We start from the raw sequence: 20,997 nt of genomic DNA on the forward strand, positions 1-20,997 counted from the left end.
CAAAGTAGTGTACGCGGATCATAGATCAAATCTCTCTCATTTGGCTTAGAATTCCTATGCACCACAATCAAGTGTTTGAACAAAATTGGAAATATGAAAACATTCAAATACATCTCAATTATGCTCCGTAGTATAGGTTAGGTTAATCTGGTCGGCGTTGTGCCGCACATAGACCGGTAGGTCCTTAGCGTTGCCAGTTGGAGCTCATTTTTACGCGCTAAGGCCAACATCACAAACGATGTGAACGTTTTTGCGAATGTAAGCAGAAATTTCAGCCATAGCTTTGAGATGTCCTCTAACTTCTTGAATTGGAAGGCTTGCAAGCATTTAAGTCGTGTTTTTGACAGTGCAGGACATCGGCAGAGAAGATGCTCCAAGGTTTCCCTGGTCTTCCGCTCACGATACTTCTTGCACCTGTCTACGCTAGCGATACCGTAGGATAACTATTCTAACTTTTTCCAGAACTATCCTTGAGTAAGGGGTTTTAACGGAAAATTTTTGTCTACTCAACTTAAACAATACTCATTTAACATTACAGCAAAAAAGTATGAGTCCAGCCTTCAAACCACAACCTTCTTCGCCTGACATCCATATAATGATACATATTTCAATTTTCTGGCTGCCTTAATTTAAGTTTAACTTGAGTTTTTAAACAGATGGCAACACTTTTGCGTATTTTTATCAAATAAAGCTTTTTCAAAACCATTTCGATCGATACCCATAATGTAGTAATATATTTAACCTACTAAAAATTTAAGTTAAATTATTAATCAGGTGGCATCGATTTTCGAAAAATATATCGTTTCTCCTTTTATTTAAATCCAACGAACGGTACAGATCTGATATGATAAAAAAGCTTTTGCGTATTATTTACGTACACATATATATGTGCATATATAATATGTATGTATATACATAAGTTACTATGTATTTACATATGCTGTGATCAGCTTGTAAATATTTCCCTTCACCTGCGCTTTTTGCCTAGCCGCCCATCTTTCTTTGCACGAAAAACTTGTGAGGTTAACCGATAAAAGCACTTAAGCGAATTTTCTTTACTACTTCAAAGATGAAGGTATCCGAAGCCCTATGAAACCAATCATTGGAGGAGCACTTACCATTTAGAAATTACATCTAATTGCAGAACCTTTCGATATACCAAACGAAAACTTGAATTTTCGAGCACTTTGGTAATGAAAAAAAATAAAAAATAAAAAAAAAATTTTTTCTAATTTAATATTTCTACTGCTCTGAAGAACTTACATCCCGAAAATGAAAGTTATATGTGCAAAACCTAAGTTGCTGGAGCACTTTAAAGGTTCAAAATTGAGTCCAAAGTAAGCCATAAACGTCTACGGAAAGCTTAGGATTTTTTTTTAAATGCCGCATTTTTCTTTGAAATCGCTTCATTACTTCTCGTGCAATAAGAGAGAGTACAACCATTGCTGAAAGCTGAGAGTTGTACTCTAAGCGTTTTTTTTTTTGAAGCTCTAAAAATTACAACTACAATAATTGAGCATGGCATCCACACCGAAACGTAAGACGTATTTTAGGTCAAAAATTGTGTAAACTTTAAAATTTTCAAAAAACTTCAAAAAAATATAATTTTTATGGTCAGGCACCATTCTTTTTTTATTCTAACTGCACATCATAGTCATCTTTAAGCTTATGAAAACCCATATGCAAATGAATGTTTAAATGCTTTTTGTGTCTCTGGTATGTACATATGTACGCCCTCCGTCTCGGCAGATAATGGCAAAGTTTTGCCATGAAACGGTTTATCATCTAAAAAAACTTCATTAGGTCCCTGAAATAAATTTATGTTAGCAATATCTAGCCTTCTGAATAGCTTAGAGTGGATAGGTAACTCTGGTGCTTCTATATTTAATTTAGTTTATCATTCCCCAAACAATTTTAGTTACTTGAGTATAAAATTCACTTTTCACTTTTGCATATAAGTTACAAAAAACCAGCAAATAAAAAAAATGTCCAATGAATTAAATATTTCGCATGAATAAATCGAAAATATTAGCATTTCCTTGAAATGATCTAAAATTGGAATAACCGACAGAAATTTAATGAAGAAAAGTATTTCCATACATACATATGTACATACACATTCCTTTATATATGTAATTAGTATACCGATGGCACATTAACAAAGAAACTATTAACTAGTAATTGCTTGTAGTAATTGTATTCATTCAATTGTATATTAGTTACAAAAAACAGCAAATAAGAACAAATTTCCAATGAATTAAATATTTCGCATGAATAAATCGAAAATATTGGCAATTCTTTTAAATTTAAATCAAATTGGAATAACCGACGGAAATTTAATGAAGAAAAGTATTTACATACGTACATACATACTAGAACTTTTTTAAGTCTCGAAAATCCCGGGACTCTTGACAAGTAATCCCGGGATTTTCGGGATTTGTATATGGCACTGATGGAAATATGACCAGTATGGGCTATATTTCTTTTTTTATTTAAAAATTATTATTTTTTTATTAATGTCTAGCTCATTATACATATAACAACGCGCTATTTAAGTTACTGGTCATTTTAAAATTTTATCCTTGAAATTTCGCAATATTTGTTTTTGAAAACATTATATGTTAAGGGCTTATATACACCCGATAACATCCTCGAGTTTCATTCTTCTAACTTTGTCAGCTTTGTCGTCCTTGTGAATCCAAAAAATTTAATTTTTTTAATTCTAAAGAAATTTCCTTTTGCATTTGTTACCCATCGTAGTGTAATAAACAAAATGAAATCAATGTATGACATATTTATTTTCAAAACGCCCATTTGACTCAGTTTTCTCATTGCATTAACCCGTTTTACAGTAGCAACATTATAAATGTACATATTTAAAATTACAATTTTTTTTATTGCGATTCCAAAAATAATTTTTTTAGGAAATAAAGAGCTGTTTACGCAGAACTACCCACATGGAAGAGGAAGGTATGTTTATTGTGTGTGTGAAAGATGTTACACAGAAAGGGGAATCGACGAATGCGTGTGGTGTTCCACTGACTGCATCCATCCAAGGTTTGCGCCCTGCACTTCAGTTCGAGTGAAATCAAGTATTCAAATTCCAAGAGAAGACGCCTCAATCCTGGTGCAGTTTCATCAGATCAATTTTGCAAGCCCTTTTTCGTATACATATATTTAACTATTTATTTCTTGATTGACGCAGTAACCGCCTAAGCGATTTTGGGCAAATCCCTTAAAGTGCGCCAGTCATTTTGTTATTCATATTACTGGTTACTGAACCCAAAACTTAAAGAAACATATACTTCAAAGGTTCCAATTAAAAAATCTTAAAATGATTTTGAACGATTCGTTTTATGTCACAAACAACCAAATACACCGTGACTGGGATACCTGCCGGTGCTTCTGAAATAAAAAGTACGCCTTGGCGCACCAACAATCGGATCGGAAAAAGCCGAAAAATTAACATCCCTAATACATACATATGCCTTTATGTAGTTGGTATACCGATGGCACGTTAACAAAGAAACTATTAACTAGTAATTGTTTTATAGTAAAAATCCATAAATTGCAATTTTTATTTTTTAAGTAATTTTTTTCCTAATAAATACTAGATACAATAAAAGCACGTTTACATCTTTTTACAAGCTTTTATTATGTTTCACCTGTGTGTAATCAAATCTTGCAATCAATTTTTTACCGACTTACCGATGAGCTAGGAACTTTAAACTTTAAACTTAGCTCCCAGCCCGATGACAATGCAATAGTTTTGATCCGATAGACTCATAGGATATTTTAATGGGAAAAACTCCACAAAAAACATTTCCCGATAGGTGGTGCAGAACTTGAGATATTTGAAAGTCGTATTTATAGTCCGATTTGCTTCGAATTCAGAACTTCTTCGAAGTCCTCCGAAACGGCTTGACGATTAATATGATTTTTTTTTCTTTGTAGATTTGGTAGGTATAATGATAGGTCGCCAAGTATATTTCACACCGCAAAGTCAAGGGGCATTTTTTGGAGACGTTTGTCACCTGTTCCAAAAATTAGATTCATAAGATAATTGGTGCCAAACGTAAAGTATTTAGGAAATCATTGCCTAAGGAATATTTCTCAATAGTGTTGCCAGCAATAAAAAAAATTTAATACAAAAAATTTACAATTAATTAGAGTGATGGATTTAGTAAATAATAGAGTTGAAATACAAATTTTGAAATATTTATCAAACGAAAAATGTTGAAAACATTTAAAATATCAAATAAAAGTATTTTGAAATTTATTTGTTAGTAGTTAGCAGTGCGCGATACTAAAAATATATAAAAATTTTGAACGGAATCATAATAATGAGATTTTCTTGATGCCGCCATTGAACTTTTTTCAAAGATTAATAAAAGAAAACCTTGGACAACTCAGCAAAAACTTTACCGATTTAGACGTATGCGGTTTTATTGGAAATAAACTCATTTCATCAAATAAACTCATTCACGTCGCTCTTTATTCTACTGATTCGTACTCATCAACTTCATCGTATCCAGGCAGCCATGTATTGCTCAATTTATACAAATACGTTTTGTGCGCATAAATACTTGCGTACATACACTGATTTTTGCAAGTCACGCGTCGTTTGATTTTATATGTCCTTAGGCGTGTAAAAGTTTGCAGACACTAAACGAGGTGGAACTTTTTATATTAAAGTTTTTTGTTGCGGTTCTGCTAAGAAAGTCTTTATTATATTTATTTATTTATTTATTTATTTGGTCTACAGCACTTCCTGAAAATCTATTTTAAAAATGGCCCTTTTTATGAGTTTAATTTTCCCCGAACCGGTTCACTTTTTTTTTTTTTGTTTTCGTGTATTTTTTTCGGGTGATTTTTTTTTTCTGACGAAACTCAGAATAAATTTGTATCATCGATTCAGGGCATGGTTTGTATCACTCATACGTCCCGTAGGCCATTTTTGCTGCTTTGTTTAAATTCACTACAAACGATGTAGAAGAGGTATTCAACGTTGGCTGTGAAAGAGGAAAGGCTATGCGGAGCAGGCCTTGGCCTCACTTCGAATTTGAAGTAGGTGTTAGTGGGCATAGAAGGGAAACAACTGTCGTACTCAATTGTACTCGATCCAAATCGCTTATACGCTTACAGCGCAAATAAAGAAGAAGGAAAAGAGTAAGTTTGGCGCAAAATTTTCACCTAACAATTCTAGAAATTCCCTAACTCTGGTATAACTATTCAATTTTTTATTATGGTAGGGCGTAAATAGCATCACTACTAACCTTAAACTCACAACCGCAGTAAGATCTCTGCACAAAGCAAGACTGAATTTCATAATTACAATTAATTTTATTAAAATGCTCGCTGCGTTGCTTAGTGCTTAGCCATTATATTTGTCCATTGACAGGAGAAGCTGTGTTCTTTTTTCAATTTCCATTAGGCAATAAAATAACATGATTTTCGTTTCTCTCGAAAATTGAATAGTCGAGTAGAAGTATCGTTACAATAAATAATAATGTCTAACTAAATCTGCGTATCACTTAACATACATACATACATTACTTAAATTTATTTACAAAACTTAAGTATAAACTGCATTTCGCATAAGTAAATGGCTACATATAAGTATAAGTTTCTAATTTACTTTTGACTAAACACAAAAAAAAAATATATCTACATACATAAATGAGTCGCTTATCCTGTGTGCTCAGCAGTTGACTTCAAAACGATTAAAGGTCTTTCACCCACTTTAACTCACTTAACACTTTAATTTACATAAGGCTTGTATGCTACATATATAAATGTTTTTTGTATACTTTCTACTCTAAACGTTTTACGCCAACTTGCGTGCCTGCACCAATTTGTTAATATCATGATATGTTGAAACCATTGCAGGATTCTCGAAATCCTTAAATTCTGTACATTGATCAAACGATTTCTCACAATCTACACCATCCTGACCATCCTTAGCAGCACGCATGTACTTGAAAAAACGTAGAATATCTGGATTATCGGATGTTGGTTTGCGTAGTTCATTCAATTCGCTGAAAGAGAGAGAATACGAAAAAATCAGTAAACATAAAAACAAAAACGAAAAAGAAAAACATCGCATGCAAATTTAAAAAGGGGCAGCAAAAAAATAAATGAAATGAAACCTCAAAAATCCAAACATTTTCCTATCCAAAAATAGAACAAAGCATACGCAATCATTTCCTTCCTTCCTTTCATCCAAGTATTTCAATGAGCTTTGTATTTACATAAATCCCCTAAGCAAATACCACAGCGAATTGCAATGACTAAGAGTGAAAAAGTAACTACACATCCTGAACATAAATAAACATAGCAATCCAATTAAGCCGCATTTTGGCGTTCGAAAATATTGTCGTTAAACAATGTAGGAATCTCGCGTTCGGTGTGGCGTATGAGTAACATTTCTTTCAAAAACATGTGATGGGAGTTCGTGGGTATTGCCAGCGTTTTTTGAAAGTGTGAAAGTATGAGGATAAACACCTCATTTGTGCACGAGTATGCGAAGATATAAAAAAGGTACTAGCTTTAAGCACTTGCGACATTTGTGGAAATGCACTGAGCGCTCGAGGAACTTATGAGCTTATTATTTTTTTTTTTTTGATGAAACTGGTTAAAAAGAATTGATTTAAATCCTCTATTTCTAATAAAAAAATTAAGTGTTTATTGAATGAAGATTATCATGCGATCTTGACGATTTTCTCAGTAGCTTTGAATGCTTATTTAGAAAATAGCTCACGAAATTGCCCGGTGTTAGTCGTCCAACTTTTAAACTAAATCCCCTTAGTCAGTCCTGTGAAGGCTATAAGTTATAGTGTCCCGATCTTTGTCATTTTCACTGTACAGTCTTGAAGATTTTATTTTCAATTGAAACTTTTCTAATTTTACTTCCCCTTTCTCCAAAAACTTACCGCGACAACTGCGCCGAAACCAAATTACTGTATGGCGCATATTTAGCTGGATTCGCATACATTAAGCAAATCAACTTCTCGCGACAATTCTCTTTGTCCGAATTTAATTTCAACTGCGCAAATACTGAATCCAAACGCGACAAAAGCGGACTGTAGAAAGGATCATAGTTGGAGAGCAACAGTGAGGAGGCTGGTACTTTTTGGAATGTTTGAAAGGTGTTGGTGTTGGCTGGCGCAATTGGTTTTGTGCGTAACGGTGCACCAAGACCGGCGCCACCACCTAGGCCACCACCAGACAAGCTGCCCGAAAGCGAACCAGAGTTTTTAAATGACGCCGAGCCGATGGTTTGCAATGCACTCAAATACGTATCTGGCATTTTATTCTGCTGTTCAATGCGATTTATGTCGGCGGCATTGTAGGTATAGTGTGTTTGAGAGGCCGCTGTAAAGTACAATAGATTTCGAATAAGCAAATAATGTGAAAAAAAATATTGACTTACCTGCTTGATTGTAAGCGTAGCCATCCTCTTTGTTATTTTCATCGACCATCGCAAATTTATCGTCATCGAAATTGATTGCATTGTCGCGGAAATCAAGTTCTTGTGGCGTATCTGGTGGGCGTATGAAAAGTGGGGCCGAACCAGAGACAATACCTGGAAAAAGTGGGTGTAAATTTATGTGTACTCGCAGAACTTTTAAAGTTGTATTTAAAATAAAATTTTATTACGTTATTTCAATTGTATCTTTTTTCGAATAGCGTGCAGGAAAGAATGTTACTCATATGTACATGGCCTAAAAGGATTTTATTCTAGAAATATTGTGTGTACATACACAATATTTCTAGAATAAAATACGAGCATCATGAGCATCCTCTAAATTTAAATTTAGAAACGCAAGCTTTGGTATCCGCACCTCTTTCGGCAAGAGGGAAAATTTTGGAAGATGGCCCAAGCCCTACCTCGGAAAAATTTTGTTGGACCACTCTACTGCACATGGATAGATTTTTTTTGCTTTTGGTTTAAAATTTAGATTGTATAGAAAAACCCAATGAAAACTAAAATCTGGAAGAGACCCATGACCGCAGTTTGCTTAGTATTACTCCCAGGGGATCCCGCCATACGGAAAGAGCATATGGGCCCATAGATATTAAATCCGGCACTGGTACAACAGGTACACATAATACGGAGAATTCCTTTAACAATGCTTTTTTTAATGGAAATACTGCGAAACGGAATTTTTTCGCAGTAGTACACAGTTTTTTTCCTCGAAAAAAATATTCAAGCGTTGTGCATGTCCGCGCACCCTAACCCAGAATAATGTCCCCCAATTCGAGCAAAAAGGAAATCGTGAACACGTGGGACTTTTTCACATCATTTGTTCCCAGTGCAGTTTAACAAGCGTACGCTTTTCGCGGAACTCAGAAACGATAATGTAAGCTTCCGACGACAAAATTTCATATGTGCAGATTTAGGTAATCTCATTTTTCTAAATAACTGTTACTAATACATACATGTAGTATGTCCATTTCTCTGTAACACACTTACATACATAACTTGCTCACAAATATTTAATAAAATTGTATTTCACTTACCTTTACCAAGAAGTTTACCAAAAGAGCCAATTAATGTGGGCAAGAACAATGCGAACAGCAGCGATTTTAATACTTGCAAGCCCATGAAAATGGGCCAGAGCGCCTTTTTCAAACCTTAATAAACAAGTTAAAGGAGCGTATGTAAAGCGTGTACATATTTGTGTAATAAATATTATGACGCACCTGTAAAAAAAAAGTAGTCGTCCCGACTCCACAGCGCGCGGAGTGTTAACGCTCTGATCGCCATCGGCTTTGCGCTTAATTCCCTCGAAAAGGAGATTTTGGTGATGATGCAGATGATTATGGTGGTGATGATGATGCGGGTTGGCGCTAGCATGCCGGGTTGGACGCTTCTTGTGTTGCTCTGCTATTAGCGTAAAGCCGTCGGCTGTGGTAAGATTCTTTTGAAGCGCATTAACCAATTCGCTGGATGGTTCGTACTCTGCTTTGTTGAAGAAACTCTCTGCATACTCGACCAGCAAAGCCTCTAATTCCTTAATATCATCATTGACTATATTTTGGGCCGCATCTGGAAACGTTGCTGCTACCGGGGTTTGTACTTTGCTGCTATTTGTAAGTTTTCTTTGTTCTGCAGTTAATTGGCCTAATGCAGACGTAAATGGCAATGCTTTGCCTTCATGTGCATCAAGTGCCTTTTCGGATATCCTGATTTGTGTAGAATGTTCTGCGTATTCGCTTTGCCATTTTGTATTGCCGAGTGTTTTCAGTGGTGGAGCTGCCACTTCTTTTTGCTTGCCATCTTTTTTTTGCGTCATTAACTTTGTGACCTTTGCCTCTGCCATTGTTTTTTGTTCAGTCGTGGGGTTTTTCGTTCCGAGCTTATTTTCGTTGTTCACACCACTCCCTCTAGTTTTATTTGTTTGAGCTTCCATTGAAGCCATGCTACCCGTATTTGCTTCCAAATCAACAACATTTTTTGCATTCTGCTCCATTGCCACGGCTACGCGTAGATCGCTGGTTGCCGGCTGGAAAACACGATACTGACCCGTATGGGTAAAGACATTCTGTGCAATAATTTCTGGACTAATGTCCTTGGGGATAATCGGCCGGAAACTATTGTTATTATCATTTCCCGCCCATTGTCCATCGGTGGATAACAGTTGGCTGTATTGCGTCGCTCGTAACGCTCGATGGTGTGGGTCGATTATTGCACGCTGGAGTTCCATTGTTCTCGCTGCCGGCTTGTAAGCTATTACGCCGCTCTGACAAATGTGAAATGCCAGTACTGAGAGCAGCAGAAAAATCCATGGTATTCTGGATATGGTATTGTAGATTGTGTAGAGGAAAGTAGCACAGCAAGTGGCGTTGATGCTGAGGCAAGCATGGCATGCTGCTCTGTTTGCCAGACATTTGACATCGTGGTTGGGGTTCGTATTTTGTACCTTCTGTTTGCTTATCCTAACGATTGCTCTGTTCGTAGCTAACACCGTTGGTATTCTCATTTTTTGAGCAGCGCGACATACTTTCGTTGAACTTTCACCCATTTTCGCCTTCATTCTTAGTTGCTGTTCCATTGTTTGCATCGCAATTTTTGCCTGTTTTGTTTTTAGTACATTGTTTACTTGTGTTTGTTGACAAATCTCTACATCTGCAAATTTAGTTGCTCTTTTGTCACAACAGCTCATCTGTTTTGTAGCCAGGTGTATATTATTCCCCTCATCCCACAGAGATTTTGCCATGAAATTAAGTTCGTTGTCTTCTTTTATTTCATTCAGGGTTTTTAAGTTGTAGTTTATTATTCAAACGAGGGTGTTTGTATGAATCCGTTTTCACTTTGGCGTTCCCTTTGAAAAAATTGCTTCTGGGAATTCGTTGTCAGATTAAATTAAGTCAATTTGTACCCTGAAACATCACGAAATAAAAAATTGTGGATTATAGCACAAACATTAAAAATGAGATATAAAATACACATAGACACATATAGGATACTTTATTTATGTACATACAAACAAATATTATGGTGTATCACGTTTAATGCAGAAAAAATTATTTTGCATACAATTTAATTATTTAGCAGTTTTTACCAATACGGGCGTAATTAAAAGCTTATCATTTATAAATTTTGATGCTTCTTAAGATTATCTCGAAGTGGAAATTTTCTAGGCTTCCAAAAAAAAATATGGCTTTTATGGATTTTTGAAGTGTTTTTCTTTAGCTGAGTAAAAGCGTCACTCATCTGAACAAATTCGGATTATGACATACGAAAACAAATGCATCCCAATTTGTGTGTAGACAGCGAGTGTATTTTTATTTTTTTTTTTGTGAAATTAAAGCAAACGGGGTTAGAAATTTTAATATCCTCTGTATTTAACAGGGACGTGAATCGGTTTTGAACCGGAAAACCGCTATTTTCTATTAATTAACTAAACCATTAACCGAACCGAAAATTTTCACAAATGCTTGATCCAAACCGAAAACCCAACCACTTTCCATAAAGCTTTAAAGGTTCGTTTCAACCAATTTTCAATCGATAAATGTACCCACTTTTATCTTTTTGTTAAACATGGTAATACATAGCACGTTTGTTTACCATGTGACAATATATAATGTAAAGGCAGCCCATCTCATTTGACACTAGACCCCTAACCTTGCGCGTTGTTGCACTTATTTTTTTGTTTTTCGAACCGTTGAACCGAACCGAAACCCCGGTTCAAAGACCAAAAAAACCGCTTTGACGGACCAATCCAAAAGTGCAAAAATGTCTGGAACCGCTGAACCGAACCAATCAAATTCTTCATCCGGTTCACGTCCCTAGTATTTAATGTATTTATATTTTTCGTTTAAACGCAATTATGTAATTTGATTTATTGGACAAGAATTGAACATATTACCTCCATAAATTTTCTTCAACAATATCCGTGGATCACCAAAATAAAAAGAGCTACATTCCGCGAGCATTCCGTAAATATAACGAACTTTTTAAACCGAAAAATACTGCCCGTCCGGCTACCGAAAATTTACCTAACTAACTAAAACTATTTGGAGTTGTCAAAACTTTAGTTACGTAAGAGTTTAAAAAACATAGTAACTCGCGAAGTTTCCGCTTTCTGATATTAAAATTTTATGCAACAGGCATGCAAATTTTTAAGCGCTTTTAAAATAGTTTTTTTTTTTAATTTATTTGTGTTTCTTGCTGTGTTCTTAAATTTTAGTCTTTAACAAAAACCATATCAATACATGTTTCAAACTTTGTGCAATATTTGAAAAGAAAAACCAGCAAACTTTCGCAAAAATGTCGATGTTTTACTACACTTTTATGAAAAAAGTAACTAAGATTATTAATAATAAAATAAATAGTAATATAAAGCGAAATATTTTTATTAAACTTTTAACAAATTTGTAATCGTTTTAAGTATAATCTCTGATCAAAACACTTTCATATGTTAAGTGTAAAGATTTTTTACATTTTTCGCCTGCCATGTTGGATCCGCCATTTTGATTTTTGGTAAATGACCTTAGATTCGTAATCAGCGATCCAGAAAACCCCCAGCTACCTAGTTTCATAGAAATTGCCGATTTTTGTTTTAATTTTCGTCCGCCATATTGGATCCGCCATTTTTAATTTTTGATAAGTGAATTCAGATTTGTAATCAGCGACCCAAAAATATCCTAGATAAGAAGTGACGTAAAGATCCACCAAAGAGTATTTGTTTAAATAGTTTCGTCCAGCTAGATTTGCGATCCGAACCACTGTGAGCCGCAGCTATATGAAATCGTTCATAGAGAAAGCTTTTTCGGAAGCGTTTTGAAGCTGAAAGCAAAGCATTATTTTGATTTTTGGTTTTTTTCAACTTCATGACGCTGATAAGTACAAAAATTAAAACGATTAAATTTTATCTGCTTTTCATCGAAGGTAAATTTTGTGATATCATTATTCATTTGCAAAAAAAAAATAAATAAATTGTATCAGAAAGTGCACAAAAACAGATGGTTTCTTATGTTCTTTTTCGAAAGTGAAAATATCGTACTTCTAAATAAAATAATAGAAAAAAAAACATATTTTAAAACATGCATATTTTTTATTCATTCCATTAAAGGCTAGCACACCCACATTTTATTCACATTGCGATTCAGAAGAACTAAGCGGCAACGAAAATCCTTAACAATTTCCAAGGAAAAATTATCCATTGATTTAATGGCCTTTTCTTCTGAAATATGAGTCATACTTGAAATAGATTTATTAAGAATGTAGGAGTGCAGATCTTAATGTGAAGTATTAAATATTTTTGCAATTGAAGTAATAAAGCTTTTACGTAATTAAATTATTAAGGCAAAACGCAACATCATAATATTATAGTGTATAAAGCGTTACAAAAAATAAAAAATAAACGAATATGCCAATTTGTGTAAACTGTGTCACGTTTATTGTTGCACACATTATAATTAGAAATAAGTATCAAATATGTAAATATGTGTGCACATACATACATATATAAGCATTTGTATGTAAATTTGCATAGTTTTGTAATAAATTTAATGTTTTGAGTAAACGAGCGGTTGAAATGGCTATAAAGATTCAATCGTGATAATGACCGACTGAATATATACATAACTACATATACACGTATGCGCATTAGGGTGGTGCAAAAATGCATGTGAAAAAGTAAAGTCGGAAATTTTATGCTCTCACCCCCTAGGTTTGTTCTATTTATACCGAACAACAATATACTCCTATTTTTTTTTATTTTGAAACCACAAAATATTTAGAGGTCGCTCAAAGCGCCCAAAGTTTGCCATGTATTTTATATGGGTGAAAAAAAAACAACTCTTGGTAGAAATGGTAGAGAATTCCTAAAAATTAATATTTTTCTATTGGAAAACTCTTTTTATCTGCATAAGATTCCCATTAATAATACCCAAAGGTTTATTCAACAATTTTTTCATCGCAACTATAATTTATAGGTCCGCCAAAAACCCAAAAAAACGCCGAAAAATTCAAAAGGGGGTCCAAAGAAAAATCGTTAGTTTTAAAAATAAATAACTGGGTATTATTGTTGAAAGTATTCGGAAGAGAACCAGAGATTTCCAATCGAAAAATATTGATTTTCAAGAATTATATACTATTTCTACGAAAAGTTGTTTTATATAAAACAACTCTAGAGGGTGAGAGCATTACAATTCCGACTTTACTGTTTTTGGACCACCCTAATGTGCATACATGTACGAGTACATAAATTCAAACAAGATGACATGTCAGAATCAGATATCGAGTTCGTTACACAATAGCCCGACTATGCAATAACATATAAAATATCTGTACATGGAAATAATACATGCGCGTACATGCACGTGCACGCAATTGTTTCTCCAGTACATATGTATAAGTATGTAGTAATAGCAATTAGAGCCGTGAGCGATTTTGAAACACTCAATAGAGATCATGTAAAGCATGGCAAGGGCGAACACCTCCACCCACTTTCCCACTTAGCCTATTGTCTACTGAGCTATGATAATCAAATTGTATTTAATTCGAAATTTTGTATGCATTTCACGTCAAGTAGTAACATCTTTTATTGTGCACATACAAATATACATACTAATAGATACATACTTAAAAACGTATGCATGCATGCATGAAAGTTACTTGCAATGACTGTTAAAGTGCAGGCGCTTTTTCTACGAATTTTGCTGTAAAAATGCGAAATGGATAGTCTTCTTTCCCTTGTAAACAGCCAGAAAGTCCTTTTTTGCAGATTTACAGATTTTCAGAAATCATTTTCGGAAATAAAAATTACAAGGTGTACTGGTAAGTGAAATTACGCAAATCGCTCTCGAGCAATAATTTCAACTTACTCGCGCTCCACTAGCGATTTTCATTTCTGCTGCAAGTGCTGTCAAACCAATCGAGTGTTGCCATGTGATACGATTTTTGGCGAATTTGTATAAAATTATGAAAATTGTTTATCACATATGTACAAAAAAGTTCTTATATTTAATTTATTCTCCTGATATCAACTACATATTTAAATATTAAAGCATTTGACATTTTGTTGCTATTTAATGTGAATTACAGCGTTTTTGTAAAACTTTCAGGTCATTAATTTTGGTAATACAGTTGAAAGTGGAAATTTCTGCATTCACCGTGTTAAAAACAGACCAAAAGTAGTATCGGAAAGTTCGATTTTCAGAAATAAAAACTGCTTTCGAAAGTCACTTTACACTTTAAACTTACTCGACGAATTTAAAAAAATTTTCGAACATATTACTTTATATGGAACAAAATGAGCGACATCCATCAACAAAAAAAAAATGCCAAAAATCAACGGCAAGTCCTATCTACTTCCAACTTCACTGCGTACGAAATTTTTTTCCAAAAGCTCTTATTGAAAAGTTGGAAATTTTGATAAAACTTTGTCGAATTTTCCTACTTTTTGTACAATTCGGGCTTAAATGGTTTCTGGTAGCTACATATACTTACATACAAAAAAAAATTCCCAATCTTTTTTAAAATGTTGCTTCCCTATTTATTTTCCCGCCACTGTCGGTGAATAACAATAAAATAGTATCATTGGAGGCGATTGGCCTCGCGAACGTAATGGAATCGCGCCATTTTCACTTTCTTTGCAACAATTAATTAAAACAAAAACAAATCTCATGCCCGTATGTACATAAGTATTGCATGCAATAATGCAGTGTATTTAGTTATGCAAAAAAAAATATTATAACGAATTGAGAAACTAAAAAACAAATATCAAAACAATAAACAAAAATTAGCATCAAAAAAGGTGAAAAAATTATAAGCATTCATGAGGAGCGGCATGTAGTAAATATATATGCATACTAGGGTGGGTCAATTAGTAGGTCAATTAAAAAAGTTGATTCATATCCTTGCGATTCTGGTACTATGGACCATAACAAACATTTTCGCCCAAGGAACCATACCTCTAAAATCATTTTCGAGCCTGCCAACATTTTTTGGTAGATATTTTCAAAAATACCAAATAAACGACCTCTTAGATGCATTTCAAAGGCAAAAAAATATGATTGAAAATGTGTATACGGGGGTTTTTTGGGTCAGAGAATCCATTTTTCGCATTAATTTTTAATTTTGATCGCCACCAGAGTGCGTTTTTGAACAATTATTTTGGATTTTTCACTTTTTTTGGGGGAAATTGACGAACTTATTGCTCAAATAGTCAAATCTTTGACTTTCTAATAATTTAAAATAATGGAAAAATATTTATTTCTTTATTTTGCTTTATTTTTTTATTTTTTATTTTTTTATTTTTTTTTATTCTTTTGCGATCAAAATTAAAAATTAATGCGAAAAATGGATTCTCTGACCCAAAAAACCCCCGTACACACATTTTCAATAATATTTTTTTGTCTTTGAAATGCATCTAAGAGGTCGTTTATTTGGTATTTTTGAAAATATCTACCAAAAAATTTTGGCAGGCTCGAAAATGATTTTAGAGGTATGGTTCCTTGGGCGAAAATGTTTGTTATGGTCCATAGTACCAGAATCGCAAGGATATGAATCAACTTTTTTAATTGACCCACCCTAATGCATACATATATAACTTGCAGGAAAAGGAAAAAGTAAATTCACTTATGCTTAGAGCAGAAGGCAAAGAAGAAAAACTGTGCAGAAGAATTTGACGGTAAAATATTTGATAATGATGATGGTTTAATAATGACATAATATGTAAAGCTTGATTTATTACCTCACCAGTTACCAATAATAAATATGTATTTTTATAAATATAGAAAAAATTAACTTTACAATTTCCAGAACGGATTATTAAATAATGAATATTAATTGTAACTACTAAAGATAGAATTTGTTTAATAAAAAATTCTTCATTATTTCTACTTTTTATTAATGTTTCTATTTCTTCTTTACTTGCGCTGCACAGTGATTCAAAAATGTTGTTTTGTGTTCACAATTCACTGCAGCCTTTAGTTTTCACTCAATTTGATAATTTTGAGCCCGCTTTTTAAATTTTTTTTTGTTTGTATTAATTTTTTTAGTGCAACGTGCAGAAAAATTTGCAATTTTGAAGAAACTCGATTATCCTGTTCCAGTTTAAAAATTTTATATAATAAAAACTAGTTGAAAACAATAGTAGGGTTCTCCCAAAACGAAAAAAAATAATCATTTGAATTGTTATAAAAAAAAAAATTCACCAAAATTATTTTTTTGGTTATTGGTTTTTATAAAAATTTTGGGTATGCAGTTTTATAGATCACTACATTTTAGTACACTAAAGTGCAAGTTGCAAGTGGCTAAGATTTCGCGTTGATTTTTAATAGTATAGCAAACGCTCTTATTTCCCATTTAGCATGCAGATGTGCTCGAAATATTGGCGAAAATTATTAAAAATCAACGCGACCTCTTAGCCACTTGCAAATTGCACTTTGTCATACTGAAACTTAATGATCTATAAAACTGCGTACCCAGAATTTTTTTACATACACTTTTTTTTTGTTTTTTTGAATTTTGAAGTTTTTTTTTTATACAACATTTTAAATTTGTTTAGGGTTTTTTCGTTTCGAGGGCACCGTTCAATTCCTTTTAAAATTGGGCTCAGGTCGTCGCTGGCTAATTTTAAAAGCGTTCATTCAAAAAAAAATAATAATAATAAAATTGAGTGAAAAATCAAGGCTCCAGTGAATTGTGAACACTAAATTCCAGTCTTGAACCACTGTGCGCTGTGGACGTGTGTCAACTTATGTCAATGCCAAGTATAGCCACCTTGTTTTTCCACCGCACGGGAGGCCTTCCTTTGACCTCTCTACCAGCAACGTTATCTGGTGCATTTGTTTCCATTCTTACCAGATGGCCAAGCCAACGGAGCCGCTGTATTTCAATTCTTTGAACTACAGTGTGGAGCAAAAATTAGTACATGATGATTTTTTTTTAATATTTACAAGGTTTTTTAAACTAAATTTAACCAAAACCACATTAATAAAATTTTGTACAGAGTTTAGAAAATTTAATTTTTTTTTTTTGATTTTAGCGTTGCTCCCTTCACTTTTACAAAAGTTATTCAACAGTTCAATCTGAAATTTTTAAGCAAAAATTAGTAAATGGTGATTTTTTTTAAATATTTGCCAAAATTTTAAAGCTAAACTTTTTTGCTACTTTTTTATAAAAATATGGTTCATGCTTTAACCAAAACCATATTGATCTTACATCGTGATATGTAAAGTAGTTACAAATTTATTTTTATTTATAAACAAAACTTGTCTGGTTTTAAGGTCATTCGATATGAAAAATTTTGATGAAGACAAAACCCTCTCCAATTTCAAGCTGTTGTCATGACAAAGTTTTCTTTGTGACCCATACTAATGCGCAAACACATTTGCATGTAAACTTACCATAATTTGCATGTACAAAGCTAATTTCCCACACGTAAGTACATACATATATTTTAATCTCGGCACCAACCTAAATAAACATACTTAGTATGTAATGCTAAATTGTTTCTTTATTTACAACTGTGTTATGCTGCCGACATTAATTAGTTACCGTACAAGCACACAAATTATAAGTAAACAAAAGAGTTAATATTTGTAAACATTTTCTTAGAAGCAAATAAATGTTGGAGAATTAGTAGAGACGATCAAATGTGCATTAGCCTAGTTAACCGCTCTGATGGCAAGTAGGGAGGTGTCTTAATATAGATGAAGCACTATTTGAATACACTTAACATATTTATGGACGCGTGTACGTTGTATGTAGATTCTGGATTATGCTGATTGAATGAAGTTAATAATAGCTTTCTTTTACCGCAACAATATCGCAGACAAGTAAAATTAATAGTCACATAAAGTTACATATGTATGTATAAACTTACATCTGTTTATATTGTATGCTGAAGTGTGCCATGAAAACGCTCTTGATGGAAGATTATATCATACGCATATAGCTGACCAAACTACAGTTTAATAACTTTGGTAATCTTATTAGGTTGGTATATGTATTATGTTAATAATTTAGTACCTGCAAGCGGGATAGGTTATTTCGGCCGTTATTTCTCTTAATTCCTAAGCATGTTGCATGTGTACATATGTGCACGTGTATGTATGCACATTAGGGTGGTCTAAAAAAAAAATGAATATGACAAAGTAAAGAATTTTAATGCTCACACCCCTATCTATATCGAAAAATATACGTTTTTTCGAAATTAAAAAAAAATACTTAGAGGTCGCTCAACGGACTCAAAAATGTCCATGTATTTCTTGAAAGTCAATATTTTTCGATCGGAAAACTTTGTTTCTTTGTTTTGTTTGATACTTTCAATAATAATACCCAAATGTTTATTTCGCCATTTTTAATATTAAGGATTTTTATGGTTTCTCCCCTTGAATTTTTAGTGTCTTTGGACGACCTATAAAAAAAATGGTAATATTAACAAATGGTTAAATAAAAAATTAGGTATTATTACTGCAAGTCTCTTGAAGAGACACGGAGTTCATTTCTACGAACAATTTTTTTTACCCATATAAAATACATGGAAAACGTGGAGCGACCTCTGAATATTTTTAATCCACTTCTAAGAATATTATATTTTTTTATGTATGTTACCGCAAAACTTTGGATCACGTCAACCGATATTTTGATAATTATTTTTGAATAGGAAATGTAGTGTCTCAGAGGTGGTCCCATACTAGTCTGGTTTAGATCCGATCATTGGAATTGAAGTCTGTTTTTTTTTTGTGAGAGCATTAAAATTTCGACTTTACTTTTTTTTTTACCACCCTAATGTACATACATACATATACATATGTACATATGCCGGTATTTAGTACCGGCAATAGTTCTGTTACAAGCTTTTCAAAGCAGTGGATTCAAAATTCAATAAACCCGTTATTACATTTTTTTCATAACATTTCTATTCGAAGAGACTATTTAATTAGTACGAAGGTGACCGAGCTTTGCTCGTGGTGCGTATATTTTTAAATGTTTTTTTAAATTAAATAACACATCAAGGTTTGGGCAACAATAATGGTCATTTAGGTAGCACTTATTTATAAATTAAAATTCTAATTAAAATTCTAATTAAATTTCTAATTTAAAGAGTGAAATAGTTACTCGGGAGCTCACTCAGGTAAACCTAAAATTGGGCAAGGAATATGGGCCTGGACATGAACCAAGATACGAGGATCTTGGTACCATTGCCAAAAAAGTACAAGATTACGATCTTGTTTCTCATTCGCTAAGACATGGGGCCATGACATGGGATATGGGGACATGGGGACATGAACCTCTCTTTTACTATTACCAGATCTTGGACAAAGCGCGACTTAGCTACCTTTGCTCGTCGTACTTATCCCCACTGAAGGATATTGCGGACCAAATTTTTTTAAACGTGCAAAAAAGTGCATTATGATAAGGATCTAAGGGCGTGCCTCCGTATATGTAGTTGGCCACCCTAAGGACCAGAAATATGAATAATAAACATTTCTATGATGCTACCACCAAGCCGATTTGTACCAAATGAAAATATGGCTGTCAGATTGGCGGTTCATCGCAGGCAATGGACTTTAAGATATAAACGCTGATATAAATAAGTGGATTGCCGTCCATGAGCAATAAGCGGTCTCAAAAAACTTTTTCTTGTAGAGATGTGCGGTAACATCCATTATTATACGCAAATGCAAAAACATATGTACATTTTATTATCTTCATATGTCCACTTTCAATGCTTTATTACTAGATATTATTAATTTACTTATGCAACACCGTTTTGCTATTAACTCAACACAACAATGTAAACTCATCTCTTATAAGTTCCGTAATCAAATGTCATACATTTTTTTATGTACTACGCTGTGTTCAAATTAAACTGGTTTTCGTTTAAGCTGCATTGTTTACTATAGGTACAACAACAGACGGCCGCGTGCTTTTTATATATATATTTTTTTTTTTACTTTCTTCTTATGTATTTAAAATAGTCTAAAACTACTCAAATGTCTTCTTAGCCAACAAACACAAAACGGTTGTTATATAATTTAGCCTAGTCATGTTCAGGCGGGTCATTGTCACGTCCAAATGAATGCGTAAATACACATGTAAATATGTAGATGAATATGTGGTATGTGTATCGAATAACGTGCATCTTATAACTGGTTTACGCTGTCTTATACGGTAAATTGTCAAGTTTACTTGTGTTCTTAGTTAATATAACTTGACCAAGAAAATTCTTTGAAGTGCTTTGAATGCTGTTACGCACCAATTAACCGTAACTTGCACATGACTAAGTAATTGGTACAGTTGCAAGCTTGACTAGCTGTTCAAAGTGTACTTAGGATTCCAGCTGAAGCGTAAATTCTTTGAAATACTCGTACTTTAGACCAGAGCTTCCTAAAGTAGGTTTCGCGGAACCCAAGGGTTCCGTAGAAAAGTCACCAGTATCCCGTGAAAAGAATCATTTTTAAGATAAAGGTGAAGATGAAGATTAAGATGAAGATGAAGATGAAGATGAAGATGAAGATGAAGATGAAGAT

The 20,997-nt window shown here is 33.4% G+C and overlaps 1 protein-coding gene across 1 annotated transcript; it reads right to left on the minus strand.

Annotated features, from left to right (window-relative positions):
- Positions 1 to 4,346: 4,346 nt before the first annotated feature.
- Positions 4,347 to 10,382, minus strand: LOC118752399. The gene is made up of 5 exons (XM_036487293.1): positions 8,709 to 10,382; positions 8,524 to 8,638; positions 7,433 to 7,585; positions 6,933 to 7,374; positions 4,347 to 6,038 (listed from the first exon to the last, which is right to left on the minus strand). The coding sequence occupies exons 1-5, from the start codon at positions 10,221 to 10,223 to the stop codon at positions 5,828 to 5,830; spliced, it is 2,436 nt and encodes an 811-aa protein (XP_036343186.1). The 5' UTR covers positions 10,224 to 10,382; the 3' UTR covers positions 4,347 to 5,827.
- Positions 10,383 to 20,997: the final 10,615 nt, after the last annotated feature.

The sequence above is a fragment of the Rhagoletis pomonella genome, unplaced genomic scaffold (assembly GCF_013731165.1).
Source record: "Rhagoletis pomonella isolate Grant_MI unplaced genomic scaffold, Rhpom_1.0 Rhpom_scaffold_01463, whole genome shotgun sequence".
Lineage (NCBI taxonomy): Eukaryota > Metazoa > Arthropoda > Insecta > Diptera > Tephritidae > Rhagoletis > Rhagoletis pomonella.

What these genes read in the sequence shown, in the direction of transcription:
- LOC118752399 (XM_036487293.1), bottom strand. Translation starts at nt 10,223, where the DNA reads ATGGCAAAATCTCTGTGGGATGAGGGGAATAATATACACCTGGCTACA. An exon ending in GACGACTACTTTTTTTTTAC is followed by an intron (nt 8,639 to 8,708) that starts AGGTGCGTCATA and finishes CTTGTTTATTAA; the next exon opens with GGTTTGAAAAAGGCGCTCTG. An exon ending in TGGTAAACTTCTTGGTAAAG is followed by an intron (nt 7,586 to 8,523) that starts GTAAGTGAAATA and finishes CACTTTTTCCAG; the next exon opens with GTATTGTCTCTGGTTCGGCC.